The 17,156-nt window shown below is 45.7% G+C and overlaps 1 protein-coding gene across 4 annotated transcripts in view; it reads left to right on the top strand.

Annotated features, from left to right (window-relative positions):
* Positions 1-10,617, top strand: part of dhrs7b (dehydrogenase/reductase (SDR family) member 7B) — a 28,115-nt gene extending 17,498 nt beyond the window's left edge. For all 4 annotated transcript variants that reach the window (XM_078417615.1, XM_078417616.1, XM_078417617.1 and 1 more), the window contains exons 5-7: positions 737-829; positions 2,920-3,072; positions 8,976-10,617. In XM_078417615.1, the coding sequence (XP_078273741.1) occupies positions 737-829; positions 2,920-3,072; positions 8,976-9,181 (452 nt within the window). In that variant the 3' untranslated portion in view covers positions 9,182-10,617. The remainder of the gene's footprint in view (positions 1-736; positions 830-2,919; positions 3,073-8,975) is intronic.
* Positions 10,618-17,156: the final 6,539 nt, after the last annotated feature.

The raw sequence follows: 17,156 nt of genomic DNA, 5'->3' as shown, positions 1-17,156 counted from the left end.
GGATAGCGAAGTCAGGGGGTATGGGGAGAAGGCAGGAACGGGGTACTGATTGAGAATGATCAGCCATGATCACATTGAATGGCGGTGCTGGCTCGAAGGGCCAAATGGCCTCCTCCTGCACCTATTGTCTATTAATCACAGAGTCATACAACATGAAAACAGGCCATTCGACCCAATTTGACCATGCTGCCCAACATGCCCCATCTTAGCAAGCCAGGACTCGAGGGCCTAAGCTACAGGAACTGGTTGGGCAGGCTAGGAATTTATTCCTTGTAGTGCAGGGGGATGAGGGGCGATCTTATAGGGGTGTGTAAAATCATGAGGGGAATAGATAGGGTGAATACACAGAGTCTTTTACCCAGGGGAGAGGAATCAAGAACAGAGGACAGAGGTTTAAGGTGAGGGGGGAAAGATTTAATATTTACCTGAGGAGCAGATTTTTCATTCAGAGGGTGGTACGTATATGGAACAAGCTGCCTGGGGAGGTAGTTGAGGCAAGTACAGTAACGACATTTAAAAGCCACTTGGCCAGGTACATAGATAGGAACGGTTTGGATGGATATGGGCCAAACACGAGTAAATGAGACTAGCAACTTGATCGGCTTGGCTGAGTGTAGTACTGTATGGCTGTGCACTGCTGAGTTGTAATGAATTGCTGCTAATAGTGTTTGACTTGGAACTGGCTGAAAACACAGTGCACCAGTGAAAGACTGACCCTTGTTGCTTAACATTGCAGCCATCCTGCCTTCCATGATGCAGAGGGGAAAGGGGCACGTTGTGGCCATCAGCAGTGTGCAAGGGAAAATAGCCATCCCGTTCCGATCAGCATGTAAGTATGGTGAAGGAATCAGCACCTGTGCATTTCTGTGTGGCCTTTAATCTTCTTTTAAGAGATAGAGCGTGGAAACAGGCCCTTTAGCCCACTGAGTCCACACCTACCAGCGATTGGTGTACACTACTTCTCTCCTACTGAGTAGGGACAATTCACAGAAGCCAATTAACCCACAAACCTGCATGTCTTGGAAGTGTGGGAGGAGACCGGAGCACCCGGAGAAAACCCACGCGGTCACAGGGAGAACGTACAAACCCCGCACGGACAGCACCTGTAGCCAGGATCGAACCTGGGTCTCTGGCGCTGTGAGGCAGCAACTCTAACCACTGCGCCACCGTGCCATCTGTCAATCAGTCAGCAGTATGTTGGAGGAACAAATGGATCAGAATCATGGCTCAGGGTGTTTCTGGTTAACTAAATTCATTGTGTGATTATGGACGTTAGGAACTCTCTGTGCACACATTTGCTGGAAAGGGAAGTTATAACAAACTGCACAGAGAGGGTGACAGTGAACAGTTGTAGCCTGGATGAAATGCAGTCTCTTTCCTTTACAAATGAGAAATAAACAGGCCAGGTCTTCTTCTTTCATGTCCATCACCCATGTTTCAAATGTTACATCACTGTCATCGTCCGTCCTGAAAAGGACGCAAGCTTCCGGTGACAATCAGTGGGAGCCATCACTTGTGCAGTAGATGATGGTGGTAGCAGAATTAGCTCAGGACACTTCCAGTTTCCAGCCCCACCATGTGGCCACTTCTGCTATGGGGCCAACAGGCCAGGTTCAAGTAGAGGGTGGTGAGAGTAAAATTAGTAATGGGGAAGAAGGGATTTAATGACAGAAGAGGCAAAGACTAAATAAGAAATAAAAATTAATCCCTGACAATCTCCTAAAACAATTTACATCTTAAAGAATAGAAACATAGGAAATAAGTGCAGGAGGAGGCCATTCGGCCCTTCGAGCCAGCACCGCCATTCACTATGATCATGGCTGATCATCCAAAATCAGTACCCTGTTCCTGCTTTTCCCCATATCCCTTGATTCCATTAGCCCAAAGAGCTATATCGCTCTTGAAAACATCCAGTGAATTGGCCCCAATGAAACAACATTTATTTTTGTTGACTTTTTGAGCAAGAGAATATATATTTAAGATCATTTGAGTTAAGGACACAAAGTGCTGAAGTACCTCATCAGGTCAGGCAGCATCTCTGAAGAACATGGATAAGTGACGTTTTGGGTCCAGACCCTTCTTCAGACAAATTTCCTTCGTCAGTCTGAGGAATGGTCCTGACTTGAAAAAGCACCTCTCCATGTTCTCCAGAGATGCTGCCTGATCTGCTGAGTTATTCCAACACTTTGTGTCCCTTTGCGCATTCACAGTTCCTTGTTTCTATCATTTGAGGTAATGTTCATTTAAAATGTTTTATTTCCAAAACTGAATGAAGTTTAGTTTTGTTAATTATTGTCACATGTACCAAGATATAGTGAAAAGCTTTTTTGTTGCGTGCTATCCAATCAACGAAAAGACTATATGTGATTACAATCAACTCGTCCAGTGTGCAGATAAAGGATAAAGGATACACCATTTAGTGCAGGATAAAGTCCGATTAAAGATAGTTCAAAGGTAGGTCTAGCAGCTGAGGACAGTTCCGTTGTTTGATAAAAGCTGGGAAGAAACTATCTCCGAATTTGGAGGTATGCATTTTCAAACTTCTGTACCTCTTGCCTGATGGGAGAAGAGGGAGTGACCAGGGTGGACATCTTTGATTATGCTGCTGGCCTTGTCGAGGCAGCGTGAAGTGTAGATGGAGTCAATGGAAGGGAGGTTGGTTTGCGTGATGGTTTGGGCTACGTCTACAACTCTCTCCAATCTCTTGTGGTCTTGGCTGGAGCTGTTCCCAAACTAGGCGGTGATGAATCGGGATAAAATGCTTTCTACGGCGCATCTGTGTGCAAACGTTGGTGAGGGTTGTCGGGGACATGCTGAACTTCCTAAACCTTCTCGGGCAGCAGAAGCATTGGTGTGCTTTCTTGGCCATAGCTTTGATGTGGAAGAATTAAAATGTTCCAAATGGTCTTCTCATTGCAGATGCAGCATCCAAACATGCCACCCAGGCCTTCTTTGACTGCCTGCGGGCAGAGATGGAGCAATATCAAATTCAGGTGTCCGTAATCAGCCCAGGATATATCCACACCAACCTTTCTCTAAATGCAGTCACAGGCGATGGATCCAAGTATGGTGGTACGTTCTCAATCACTCGGAACTCTCGCATGAACTCCGAGCTTTGCCCATTTACCGATAACTGTAATTGGGCCGCATTTGGAGCATTGCATGCAGTTGTGGTCGCCCTCTTACGGGAAGGAGGTGGATGCTTTGGAAAGGATGCAGAGGAGATTTAGCACAACACTGCCTGGATCAGAGGGTATCAGCTTCAGGGAGAGAGGGTGGACAGACTTGGATTGTTTTCTGTGAAATGCCAGAGGGTGTGGAGAGGCCTGAGAGAATAATATATAATTGACAGGCATATCTAGATAGGGTAGACAGAACAGTTTTCCCCAAGATGGAAATGTCAAATACTAGAGGGCATTCACGTAAGCTGGAGGGCAGAGCTTTAAGGTGAGAGAGGCAAATTTTAAAGGAGATGTGAGGGGTGAGTTTTATTTTACACGTGGGGTGGTGGGTGCATGAACACACTGCCAGGTGGTGGTGGTGGCAGATACAGTAGTGGCATTCAGGGGGATTTTAAAATTTTAATTGTGGTATTCATGACCTCTACCTTTCCCTCTCACAATAATATCATTCCTTCAATCCTGGCTTTTGCATCCCTGTGTTTCACTGTTGCAACACACACACACCAACTGTACCACGTGGCGGCACGGTGGCGCAGCGCCGGAGACTCGGGTTCGATCCTGACTACGGGTTCCGTCTGTACAGAGTTTGTACGTTCTCCCCGTGACCTGCGTGGGTTTTCTCCGAAATCTTCGGTTTAACTCCCACACTCCAAAGACGTACAGGTTTGTAGGTTAATTGACTGGGTAAATGTAAAAATTGTTCCTAGTGTGCGTAGGATAGTGTTGATGTGCGGGGATCGCTGGGCGGCGCGGACTCGGTGGGCCGAAGGGCCTGTTTCCGCGCTGTATCTCTAAATCTAAAAAATCTACCACTATGTGTGGAGAAACCCTGCAGGTTTAGTCTAGTTTAGATATACAGCGCGGAAACAGGCTCTTTGGCCCACCGGGTCCGCGCCGACCAGCGATCCCCGCAAATTAACACTTTCCTACACACACTAAGGGCAGTTTTTACATTTACCAAGCCAATTTACCTACATGGACGTCTTTGGAGTGTGGGAGGAAACCGAAGATTTCGGAGAAAACCCCTGCAGGTCACGGGGAGAACGTGCAAACTCCGTACAGACAGCACCTGTGGTCAGGATGGAACCCGGGTCTCTGGCGCTTTAAGGCAGCAACTCTACCGCTGCGCCACTGTGCAGCCCTGGTGTCAGAGGTTACAGTCTGTAAAGGTCGGGAAGTTGGAGAGAGGACGACCATTGGCTGAAAGTACCTGTTAATAGTGGTAGAAACGGCAGTTTAAAAAGAGCGCCAATAGGACACTGTTAATCAGTCTGTAAAGGTCGGGAAGTTGGAGAGAGGACCACCATTGGCTGGAAGTGAGTGGGAATTACAGTGTAATAAGTCAGTCAGAAGAGAATACGTGGATTGATTGATCATTTAAGTGAGAAGTCTGGTAAATTGGACAATCAGGCAATTTAATTGGTGATATAAGCAAGACTTGCAAAAGGGTGCAGCCCTGTCCGGGTGCAGCCCAGTGAGGTAAGTGCGAGTCTTTGGCTTCAAGTGCCCTGTGAGAAAAGTGCGAGTCTTTGGCGAGGAGGCTGAGGTGAGGAGGTTACAATTGTTTTAAGCCAGACACAAGGTAATGGCGGAAAAGTTGGTGCAGTGTGTTTCCTGCAGGATGTGGGAAGACAGGGACGTCGCTGGAGCTTCTGGGAGCTACACCTGCAAGAACTGTGTCCAGGTGCAGCTCCTGAAGGGACGTGTGGTGGAGTTGGAGAGGCAGTTGGATGACCTCAGGGCCATCCGGGAATGCGAGTTTCCTCGACAGGACCTATTGTGAGGCTGTCACGCCAAGGGTCCAGGTCGAGCGAAGGTGGGAGACTGTTTCAGGGAGGAGTGGACGAGGACTACAGGAGACCCCAGTGGCTGTGCCTATTGCAAATAGGTATACCCTCTTGGGAACTGTCGGGGCAGAAGACGTTTCCAGTCCGAGTGGCGGACCTGTTGGCAAGGATACTCGACAGGGGAGACCGAAGTCAGGAAGAGCCGTAGTGGTCGGTGACTCCATCGTCCGAGGGACGGACAGAAGATTCTGTGGCAGCAGGAGGGACTTGAGGATGGTCTGTTGCATCCCTGGTGCCAGGGTTCAACACATCACGGACCGGCTTCAGAAAATCCTAGTGAGGGAAGGCGATCAACCTGAAGTCGTTGTGCATGTGGGCACGAATGACGTCGGGCGGAAGAGGAAGGAGGTGCTACAGCGGGAGTTTAGAGAGTTGGGAAAAACACTGAGAAGTAGGACGTCGAAGGTGGTTATCTCTGTGCTGCTACCGGTACCTCGTGCTGGTGAGGCCAGGAACAGAGAGGTAGAGGGTATGAATTTATGGCTGAGGGGCTGGTGCAGAGAGCAGGGATTTAGATTTCTGGACCACTGGGATCTCTTCTGGGCTAGGGGTGACTTGTACAAAAGGGACGGGTTACATCTTAACAGAAGGGGGACAAACATTCTGGCAGGCAGGTTTGCTAGTGCGACACCTGTGGCTTTAAACTAAGTAGTGGGGGGGAGGGGTTGACAAATTGTGAATATGAAGATGAGGTAAAAAAAGGGAATACAGGAGATATTGCAAAAGACTCTCGGAAGAATGGGAACAGAAGTTCTAGAGGGGAAAAGAAATTAAGGGCAGGGCCAATTGTGACCGATGTGAGAGGGGAGGTGAATACAGAAGTTAAAGTGTTGTACTTAAATGCGCGTAGTATAAAAAATAAAGTGGATGAGCTTGAGGCTCAGTTAGTCATGGGAAAGTATGATGTTGTAGGGATCACTGAGACATGGCTACAAGAGGACCAGGGCTGGGAACTGAATATTCAGGGGTACACAACGTATAGAAAAGACAGACAGGTGGGCAGAGGGGGTGGGGTTGCTCTGATGGTAAGGAATGATATTCATTCCCTTGCAAGGGGTGACATAGAATCAGGAGATGTTGAATCAGTATGGATAGAAATGAGAAATTGTATGGGTAAAAAGACCCTAATGGGAGTTATCTATAGGCCCCCCGAACAGTAGCCTCGACATAGGGTGCAAGTTGAATCAGGAGATAAAATTGGCGTGTCAAAAATGTAATGCTACGGTGGTTATGGGAGATTTCAACATGCAGGTAGACTGGGAAAATCAGGTTGGAAATGGACCCCAGGAAAGAGAGTTTGTAGAGTGCCTTCGAGATGGATTCTTAGAACAACTTGTACTGGAGCCTACCAGGGAGACGGCAATTCTGGATTTAGTGTTGTGTAATGATCCTGATCTGATAAGGGGACTAGAGGTAAAAGAGCCATTAGGAGGCAGTGATCACAACATGATAAGTTTTACTCTGCAAATGGAAAGGCAGAAGGGAAAATCGGAAGTGTCAGTATTACAGTATAGCAAAGGGGATTACAGAGGCATGAGGCAGGAGCTGGCCAAAATTGACTGGAAGGAGGCCCTAGCAGGGAAGACGGTAGAACAGCAATGGCAGGTATTCCTGGGAATAATGCAGAGGTTGCAGGATCAATTTATCCCAAAGAGGCGGAAAGACTCTAAGGGGAGTAAGAGACACCTGTGGCTGACAAGGGAAGTCAGGGACAGCATAAAAATTAAGGAGAGGAAGTATAACATAGCAAAGAAGAGTGGAAAGACAGAGGATTGGGACTCTTTTAAAGAGCAACAAAAGTTAACTAAAAAGGCAATACGGGGAGAAAAGATGAGGTACGAGGGTAAACTAGCCAATAATATAAAGGAGGATAGCAAAAGTTTTTTTAGGTACGTGAAGAGGAAAAAATAGTCAAGGCAAATGTGGGTCCCTTGAAGACAGAAACAGGGGAATTTATTATGGGGAACAAAGAAATGGCAGACGAGTTAAACCGTTACTTTGGATCTGTCTTCACTGAGGAAGATACACACAATCTCCCAAATGTTCTAGGGGCCGGAGAACCTAGGGTGATGGAGGAACTGAAGGAAATCCACATTAGGCAGGAAATGGTTTTGGGTAGACTGATGGGACTGAAGGCTGATAAATCCCCAGGGCCTGATGGTCTGCATCCCAGGGTACTTAAGGAGGTGGCTCTAGAAATAGTGGAAGCATTGGAGATCATTTTTCAATGTTCTATAGATTCAGGATCAGTTCCTGTGGATTGGAGGATAGCAAATGTTATCCCACTTTTTAAGAAAGGAGGGAGAGAGAAAACGGGTAATTATAGACCAGTTAGTCTGACATCAGTGGTGGGGAAGATGCTGGAGTCAATTATAAAAGACGAAATTGCTGAGCATTTGGATAGCAGTAACGGGATCATTCCGAGTCAGCATGGATTTACGAAGGGGAAATCATGCTTGACAAATCTACTGGAATTTTTTGAGGATGTAACTAGGAAAATTGACAGGGGAGAGTCAGTGGATGTGGTGTACCTCGACTTTCAGAAAGCCTTCGACAAGGTCCCACATAGGAGATTAGTGGGCAAAATTAGGGCACATGGTATTGGAGGTAAGGTACTGACATGGATAGAAAATTGGTTGACAGACAGAAAGCAAAGAGTGGGGATAAATGGGGCCCTTTCGGAATGGCAGGCAGTGACCAGTGGGGTACCGCAAGGTTCGGTGCTGGGACCCCAGCTATTTACGATATACATTAATGACTTAGACGAAGGGATTAAAAGTACCATTAGCAAATTTGCAGATGATACTAAGCTGGGGGGTAGTGTGAATTGTGAGGAAGATGCAATAAGGCTGCAGGGTGACTTGGACAGGTTGTGTGAGTGGGATACATGGCAGATGCAGTTTAATGTAGATAAGTGAAGTTATTCACTTTGGAAGTAAGAATAGAAAGGCAGATTATTATCTGAATGGTGTCAAGTTAGGAGGAGGGGGAGTTCAACGAGATCTGGGTGTCCTAGTGCATCAGTCAATGAAAGGAAGCATGCAGGTACAGCAGGCAGTGAAGAAAGCCAATGGAATGTTGGCCTTCGTAACAAGAGGAGTTGAGTATAGGAGCAAAGAGGTCCTTCTACAGTTGTACCGGGCCCTGGTGAGACCGCACCTGGAGTACTGTGTGCAGTTTTGGTCTCCAAATTTGAGGAAGGATATTCTTGCTATGGAGGGCGTGCAGCGTAGGTTCACTAGGTTAATTCCCGGAATGGCGGGACTGTCGTATGTTGAAAGGCTGGAGCGATTGGGCTTGTATACACTGGAATTTAGAAGGATGAGGGGGGATCTTATTGAAACATATAAGATAATTTGGGGATTGGACACATTAGAGGCAGGAAACATGTTCCCAATGTTGGGGGAGTCCAGAACATGGGGCCACAGTTTAAGAATAAGGGGTATGCCATTTAGAACGGAGATGAGGAAGAACTTTTTCAGTCAGAGAGTGGTGAAGGTGTGGAATTCTCTGCCTCAGAAGGCAGTGGAGGCCAGTTCGTTGGATGCTTTCAAGAGAGAGCTGGATAGAGCTCTTAAGGATAGCAGAGTGAGGGGGTATGGGGAGAAGGCAGGAACGGGGTACTGATTGAGAGTGATCAGCCATGATCGCATTGAATGGCGGTGCTGGCTCGGAGGGCTGAATGGCCTACTCCTGCACCTATTGTCTATTGAATGGGGTTAGGAGGGAGAGATAGATCAGCCATGATTGAATGGCAGAGTAGACTTGATGGGCTGAATGGCCTAATGCTGCTCCTATTCCTTATGACCTGTTGTTAAATGTCTCCTTTTCCTACTCCAGTCTGAACTGCAAATTGACACCTAGGTTCTTTGGTAACAGCCAGCAAGCTGTGTCTGCCACTGAGCAAACACAACAGACTGATTCTTGCTCTTCTCATCCCATCTAGTAATGGACAAGAGCACGGCAGAGGGTTACGAGCCACGCGTTGTTGCCGAAGCCGTTCTCTCGGCCGTGTGCAGGAAGAAGAAGGATGTCCTGATGGCAGGGTTTCTTCCCACGCTGGTGGTCTACTTACGCACGCTGCTTCCCAGCCTCTTCTTTCCCGTCATGGCAGCAAGAGCTAAAAAGGAGCGCAAAATAAAGGACCATTAATCCCACCTTGGGCCTCCTCTAAAGCACTCCTGTTTTTAGGTGCACATCTGCAGTTAGTCAAAATGCTAACCGGTGCTTACCCGGGCCCAGTTATCACCCCAGTCATGTCTACTTTGATTGGTTTTCCGACTGCTGGGCCAGGGGTTTGCAGGTTTCACTGAAAGCAGGGTAAATTAGGTAGAATAGACAATAGACAATAGGTGCAGGAGGAGGCCATTCGAGTCAGCACTGCCATTCAATGTGATCATGGCTGATCATTCTCAATCAGTACCCCGTTCCTGCCTTCTCCCCATACCCCCTGACTCCGCTATCCTTAAGAGCTCTATCCAGCTCTCTCTTGAATGCATTCAGAGAATTTGCCTCCACTGCCTTCTGAGGCAGAGAATTCCACAGATTCACAACTCTCTGACTGAAAAAGTTTTTCCTCATCTCAGTTCTAAATGGCCTACCCCTTATTCTTAAACTGTGGCCCCTTGTTCTGGACTCCCCCAACATTGGGAACATGTTTCCTGCCTCTAACGTGTCCAACCCCTTAATAATCTTATACGTTTCGATAAGATCTCCTCTCATCCATCTAAATTCCAGTGTATACAAGCCTAGTCGCTCCAGTCGCATTCAAATTGAAAAATATTTGAGCATTCAAATTGAAACTTTTTTTTGGTGACAGAATCCAGTTTGGAAAAACAGCACGTAATTCAAAGACAGGTAAATTAAACATATGCCTGACAACGCTGTCAGCAGTAAATTTGAACGCGTTAATTTGAAAATACCAGCATGTGAATAAAGTTTTGGTTTTAAAAGAACCAGTGTGCTAATTTTTAAAATGTACAAATTAAACAGGTGTAAAACGTGAGGTGCCCATGTTACATAATAAACATGACTTTGCTTTTACCGTCTGTAAATGCTGTGTCAGTGGAAAGCCAGACAGACGCTGTGCGCTCAGGTGTTAAACTTTGTTCCGGGTGAAACATAAACCCAGTTTGAGTGGGCCGGGCGCTGGGCCAAATCTCTCCAGACTTTCATCTCACTTTAGCCTCTTATCTGATTTTTTTATCACAATAATTTGTCGCATCATCCCAAGTGAAACAATACCCTGGTTATGGAGTAAATGCACCTGAAAATATTTAAGTGTACTGTTTATAAATTATTTCTGTGACAGCAAATAAAAATGACGGATAAAAGTTTGCTTATTGACAGAAAGGAAAGATCTGCAGCTCTGGTTATTTTGTGCTAAGTGTATGCGTGTAATTGTGCATGAGAGAAGAATAAAAGTTGGTTATAAAATGCATTAAAATGAAGTGGAGTCTGAAAACTCGCAAGGGCACAAAGTGCTGGAGTAACTCAGCGGGTCAGGCAGCATCTGTGGAGAACATGGATAGGTGACGTTTCAGAGTGCTGGAGTAACTCAGCGGGTCAGGCAGCATCTCTGGAGAACATGGATAGGTGACGTTTCACAGAGTGCTGGAGTAACTCAGCGGGTCAGGCAGCATCTCTGGAGAACATGGATAGGTGACGTTTCACAGAGTGCTGGAGTAACTCAGCGGGTCAGGCAGCATCTCTGGAGAACATGGATAGGTGACGTTTCGTGTTGGGACACTGCTTCAGACTGATGAAGGATCCTAAACCAAAACATCACCGATCCATGATAGATGGTGCCTGACCCGCTGAGTTACTCCAGCACTTTATGTCCTTTTATGTAAACCAGCATCTAGTTCCATGTTTCTGTAAAGCCGTAGCCTGGTTCAGCAAAGGAAAAAGGGCTGTGGAGAAAGTACTTACAGCAGTGAGCAGTTTTTCCTCTATTTGTCCCCTGGTGAAGTCCTGCTGAGCTTTCTATTGCTCAAGGGGTTTTCACATTTATTCACCAAGTAATATCAACGTTGGACTGCAGATGCCGGTTTAATCCAAAGATAGACATAAAAGATCAATTTCCCTCCTGGGATAAATAAAGTTCTATCGTATCGTAAAAAGCATTTCGTGTCAGGCTGCTTGTTCAGACTGAAGGGTTTCGACCCGAATCGTCACCTTTTACTTTTCTCCAGAGATGTTGTCTGACCCGCTGAGTTACCCAGCTTTTTGTGTCTAACTTTGGAAGAATTCATTATTGCTGTTTAATCAGTTACTAGACCAAGTGGATCCGTTGGGCCCTGCATTGGTGCAGCACCCTCCCCCCTCGTAGATTTAAACTTTAAAAATGTGAATAACTTTAAAAATATAATAACGATTTCAATGAAACTTCTTCCAGTAGCACCAAAGGGACGATGGAGAGTAAGGTGGGCCTAAAATTGTTACGCTGTCATGTACCGTTTTGGCTGTAGTTCAGGAACAAACAAGAGTTTTAGTATATAGATATCCCAGTGGAAGAGGGCCAACGTGTACATTTTAATTTCCTGCTCACAGAATCACAGTTATAGAGTGATACCGCAAGGAAACGGCCCTTCAGCCCAACTTGCCCACACCAGCCAACATGTCCGAGCTACACTAGTCCCACCTGCCTGCGTTTGGTCCATATCCCTCCAAACCTGTCCTATCCATGTACCTGTTTTAACTGTTTCTTAAATGTTGGGATAGTCCCAGCCTCAACTACCTCCTCTGGCAGCTTGTTCCATATACCCACCGCCCTTTGTGTGAAAATGTTACCCCTGATTCCTATCAAATCTCTTCCCCTTCACCTTAAACCTATGTCCTCTGGTCCTCAATTCACCTACTCTGGGCAAGAGACTCTGTGCATCTACCCGATCTATTCCTCTCCTGATTTTATACACCACTATAAGATCACCCCTCATCCTCCTACGCTCCAAGGAATAGAGACCCAGCCTACTCAACCTCTCCCTGTAGCTCACACCCTCCAGTCCTGGCAACATCCTCGTAAATCTTCTCTGTACCCTTTCTGATAACATGGTGCCCAGAACTGAACACAATGGATGTAATATAGAATATGCAGTGGGAATGAGGAAGATAAAGAAAGAGTTAATCTTCCAGCTGACTGATTTGTGTTAAGATTGCTGTAAAGTAGATTAGTTAAAGGTTGATCTGTGCAATTGTTAAAATTTTACAATAAAACTACATTAATAATCAGGCATTTGTATAAAATTCCTTTTATCACTCACTGAACACAAATTAACTTATGCATTCAAATGTATAATTATGGTGGAAGGAATTTAATACCAATGTATTAAGCACTTAATGGCTTCTAAGGTTTCAGAATTGTAGAAAGAAAAAGTTGCATGAAAGAATGCAAGTAAAGTTTCGCACTGGCTCCAACTACAGATGTAGACAACACACATGCAAGAATTTAACCTGCACTTTTTCTGGATTGAACTGTTACTTATCCTAGAATTTATCGCTAAATTGATATGGTTGTACCATTGGAAGAACTGGCCAATACTTACAGAAATTTACACTTGTATAACTTCTCCCTGTGACGGTGTGGGTTTCCTCCAGGTGCTTTGTTCTCGTAGGTTAATTAGCCTGTGTAAATTGGCCCTAAGTGTGTAGGGAATGGATGTGCAAGTGGGGTAACGGAACTGGGTGATCGCTGGTTAGTTTGGACTCTGGGCCGAAGAGCCAGCTTCCATGCTATATCTCTATTATACAGCAAGTTAAGATTGCACGTTTCTCTGCACCATTAAAAATTACCAGTTACAAATTTGTCGAGCCATTCTCTGCAATCCCGTTGCCAGGCAATAGAGAGAATAAAAAACATTCTTCGTGTGGAAAGTGAAACTTCTTGCAGTATTCAAAGTACGGATGTTGTAATATTAAAGTGCAAGGCTAAGTGATAAAAGAACATACCTTTGATGTGTTATTTCGTAAACATCTCTACAACCAGAAGCAGATTTATGTAACGACAAATTCCATCGCGCATTAGCAGCAACAAAAAAAAAAATAGGCTTCAGTATCCCAAACAAAAGGTCTATTGTCAAGCATTTTAAGAAGGGCTCAGGAGCTTACTCAGTGAACGCTGATGTGGTTAGATTACATCCTTTGTGGATAGTTTCTGCTTAGTCAGTCAGGCAGTTGTGAAAACAGACACATTAGAAAACCAGAGTGTGTACTTGGAGGGATGCCATGTGCTTGTATTAATATATTTGATTCCTCGGTTCCCAGTTAATTTGTTATAGTTTACATATTTGTCATTTTGTAAAACAGCTGAGAAACCTAAAAAAAAAGAGTGCTGAAGTGGGAAGGAATTCCAGATGTGTAGGAAAAAAAACTGCAGATGCTGGTTTAAATCGAAGGTAGACACAAAATGCTGGAGTAACTCAGCGGGTCAGGCAGCATCTCGGTAGAGAAGGAATGGGTGACGTTCTGGGTCGAGACCCTTCTTCAGACTGATGTCAGGGGAGGGGGCGGGACAAAGATAGGATGTAGTCGGAGACAGGAAGACTAGTGGGAGAACTGGGAAGGGGGAGGGGATAGAGAGGGAAAGCAGGGACTATCCGAAGTTAGAAAGGTCAATGTTCATACCGCTGGGGTGTAAACTACCTAAGGAACTCCAGATGCTGGTTTAAACCAAAGATAGACGGTAAAAGCTGGAGTAACTCAGCGGGTCAGGCAGCATCTCTGGAGAAAAGTAAAAGGGGGCATATCGAGCTGAGACTGGACACTGAATGAGCAACTGGGTCAAAAGCACTGATTTTTGTTGTCAATTTGAAATGTTTCCAAAAAAAATCTTGTGCATGAAAATATTTATGGGCAACAGGAAAGAACTGTTAATACACGGTATCCTTTACCCTGAACATCAGATATAAACTATGTAACTCCAACACTTAAACTTACATGGAAAATAGAGAATTCTCTGATGGTAGCTGATCAATACTCCTTCTGTAGGCTTACAATGAATAAAGTCCTTCCTGTTTATTACACAAAACTAAAAATTGATTACATTAATCTTGAATGAGGTTATAAAATAATACTGGTTGGATGAGCAAGTTAGCAGGGGGGGGAGGGAAAATAGAGAATTCATTGGGAAGAAAATTAATTAATTGAATAAATCCATAGCTGCTGGAGACCCAAATTAAAAATAAACAATGCTGGAAACACTCGGCAGGTCAGGCAGCATCTGTGGAAAGAAAAACAGAGCCAGCGTTTCAGACCCAAAACATTACAAGGCTTCTCTTTCCACAGATGCAACCTGACCTGCAGAAAACTTCCAGCGTTGTCTGAATTTATTATGAATGGCAGACAGATGTTTCATCTGTCACTTCAGCTTGTGCTGTAGCTCAAAATGGTCACATTGTCCTCAAAACAAGGCAAAGTGCATAGTCTGAAGGTTCTCGATTAGGGTTACCAACTTTCTCACTCCCAATAAGAGACAAAAGATGACGTCACCGCCCTGCACCCCACGTGACCTCACCCAGCCATCGTTCACGTGCTCCCGCTCCGCCTATGGCGGCCGCCCGGGAGCGGGTTGCTACGCAACCTCTGTTCGGTGGTGCCCGGGCCTACAGTGTCTGGGCCTACAGCACCCCCCTCCCCCCCGGGCCTAATACAGGTCAAACCAATTTAGCCCAATATACGCTATGTCCCGGCTAATACGAGACAGTTGGCAACCCTGGTCTCGACCAAAAACGTCACCCATTCCTTCGCTCCAGAGATACTGCCTGTCCTGCTGAGTTACTCCAGAATTTTGTGTATATCTTCAAAGTAATGCGTAATTTATTTCACAGAGCTTTATATAAAGAGCTGTTGTGGCTGGGAAGAGCAAATTATTGTTTTGAATCATGCAACAGGATTAAATGTCATTGGGAAGCTGCAGAGATGGGAGAAGCAGGGAATTGAATATTCTTGTCCCAGGGCTGTTATATGAGTGATGCTGGACAGGGTGAGCCAAGGTCTCTTTGCAAAGGAATACCTGTCTATTTCTACAGAAACAGTGATAGTCACGTTGTCGTTCTCAAGCTGCATGTCGTAGCTTGTTTAGTTAGAGTTAAAGGAGTGGACACGCTCTTTGGCTCACGAGTTCAGGCCGACCACAGACTACCCATTCACACTAGTTATATGTTACCACATTCCCTAGACACTACATGAGGGGCGTTTTTAAAAAGCCTGAAACAAATTAACGTACACACCTGAAAGAGACACAAAATGCAGGAGTAACTCAGCGGGACTCAGTGAAACTCTTCCTCACCAAAACATTACCCATTCCTTTTCATCCAGAGATGCTGCCTGTCCCACTGAGTTACCCCAGCATTTTGTGTCTACCCTCGGCCTAAACCAGCATCTGCAGTTCCTTCCTACGCAGCCTTACAAACGTGCACTACTTTGGCACATGGGAGAAAACTGGAGCGCCTGGAGGAAACCCACACGGTCACAGGGAGAACGTGCAAACTCCACACAGACAGCCCCCAAGGTCAGGATCGAACATGGGGGGGGGGGGGTCTGACGTTGCAAGGTAGCAGCTTTACCGGCTGCACCACTTTTGAGTCTTCTACATCGAATTTCAATATTCAAATACTACATTTTATAATTTTACAACATAATAACTGCACTGTGTTTTTGAGTATACACTGCTAACAATTAGATCCCAGTTAAAAACCTATTAGAACCCAAGGAACACCATGTGCCTTCCTCAGACGTCTAATATCCTGCCTGTGCCTGACTAAGCAGGCGGAAAGCAACAAAGAATTGGAGGTGAAAAAAGTTAGAGGGAGATGGGAACACATTCCTTCTCTTTGCTCTGGAGCGCATGCATCTTTTTAACATGCAACAAGTAAGATTTTTTTGAACTGAGCAATCAGAGTTTAGTTTTTTAGTTTAAAGATGCAATGCAGAAACATGCCCTTGGGTCCACTGAGTCTACTCCGACCAACGATCCCTGCACACTAACAGTATCCCGCACACAACAGGGACAATTTATCAATGCAGGTCACGGGGAGAACGTACAAACTCCGTAGACAGCACCCGTGGGCAGGATCGAACCCGGCAGCTGTAAGGCAGCAACTCGACCACTGCACCACCGAGCAACACAGATATTAAAGGTAAAAGTGGAAAATTTGAATGAAAAAAAATCATAGAATCCAACTTTGCAGAGCTTGTGTCTGAGGAGCAGTCATTAATCAAACTGACAGTCAAAGAAATACCTGCAGTAAATTAGTTGGCTGAAATTAGTTGGTATTGCAGTGAAGAACGTGGCTGTGTGTGGAGAGTGTGCGTGTGTGGAGTGTGCGTGTGTGTGGAGAGTGTGTGGAGTGTGGAGAGTGTGCGGAGTGTGTGTGTGTGTGGAACGTGTGTGCATGTGGAGGTACGTGTATGGTACGTGTGTGGGTGTGGAGTGTGTGTATGTGGAGTGCGTGTGTGTGCCTGGAGTGTGTGTGTGTGCGTGCCTGGAGTGTGTGTGCGTGGGGCACGTGTGTGTGTGGAGTGTGTGTGTCTGTCTCTCTCTCTCTCTCTCTCGGTTAATGGTGATTGTGATTGGAAACTCCAACGGTACAAGAAGTTGCATTATTCCACTGCTGTAGAACATGCCCCTTCAAACTCGATACGTTAAAATGATCTGCTGCATCGAATTTGACACAAATGTTAGGAAAATTGAGCAATTCATTAGGAAACTGAGCACACATTGAAACACTGCTTGGCATGGTAGCGCAGCGGTAGAGTTGCTGCTTTACAGCGAATGCAGCGCCGGACACTCAGGTTCGATCCTGACTACGGGTGCTGCACTGTAAGGAGTTTGTACGTTCTCCCCGTGACCTGCGTGGGTTTTCTCCGAGATCTTCGGTTTCCTCCCACACTCCAAAGACGTACAGGTATGTAGGTTAATTGGCTGGGTAACATGTAAAAATTGTCCCTAGTGGGTGTAGGATAGTGTTAATGTACGGGGATAGCTACGCGGCACGGACTTGGAGGGCCGAAAAGGCCTGTTTCCGGCTGTATATATATATATGATATGATATGATAAACACTCTGTTTAGGCACACTGCTTGGCATAAACTAATGGATTCCCGAGCAGAGGTGAATTTACTGCAATTCA

This window comes from Rhinoraja longicauda, chromosome 21 (assembly GCF_053455715.1).
Source record: "Rhinoraja longicauda isolate Sanriku21f chromosome 21, sRhiLon1.1, whole genome shotgun sequence".
Classification (NCBI taxonomy): Eukaryota; Metazoa; Chordata; class Chondrichthyes; order Rajiformes; family Arhynchobatidae; genus Rhinoraja; species Rhinoraja longicauda.
This window is presented reverse-complemented; position numbering and strand designations above follow the sequence as displayed.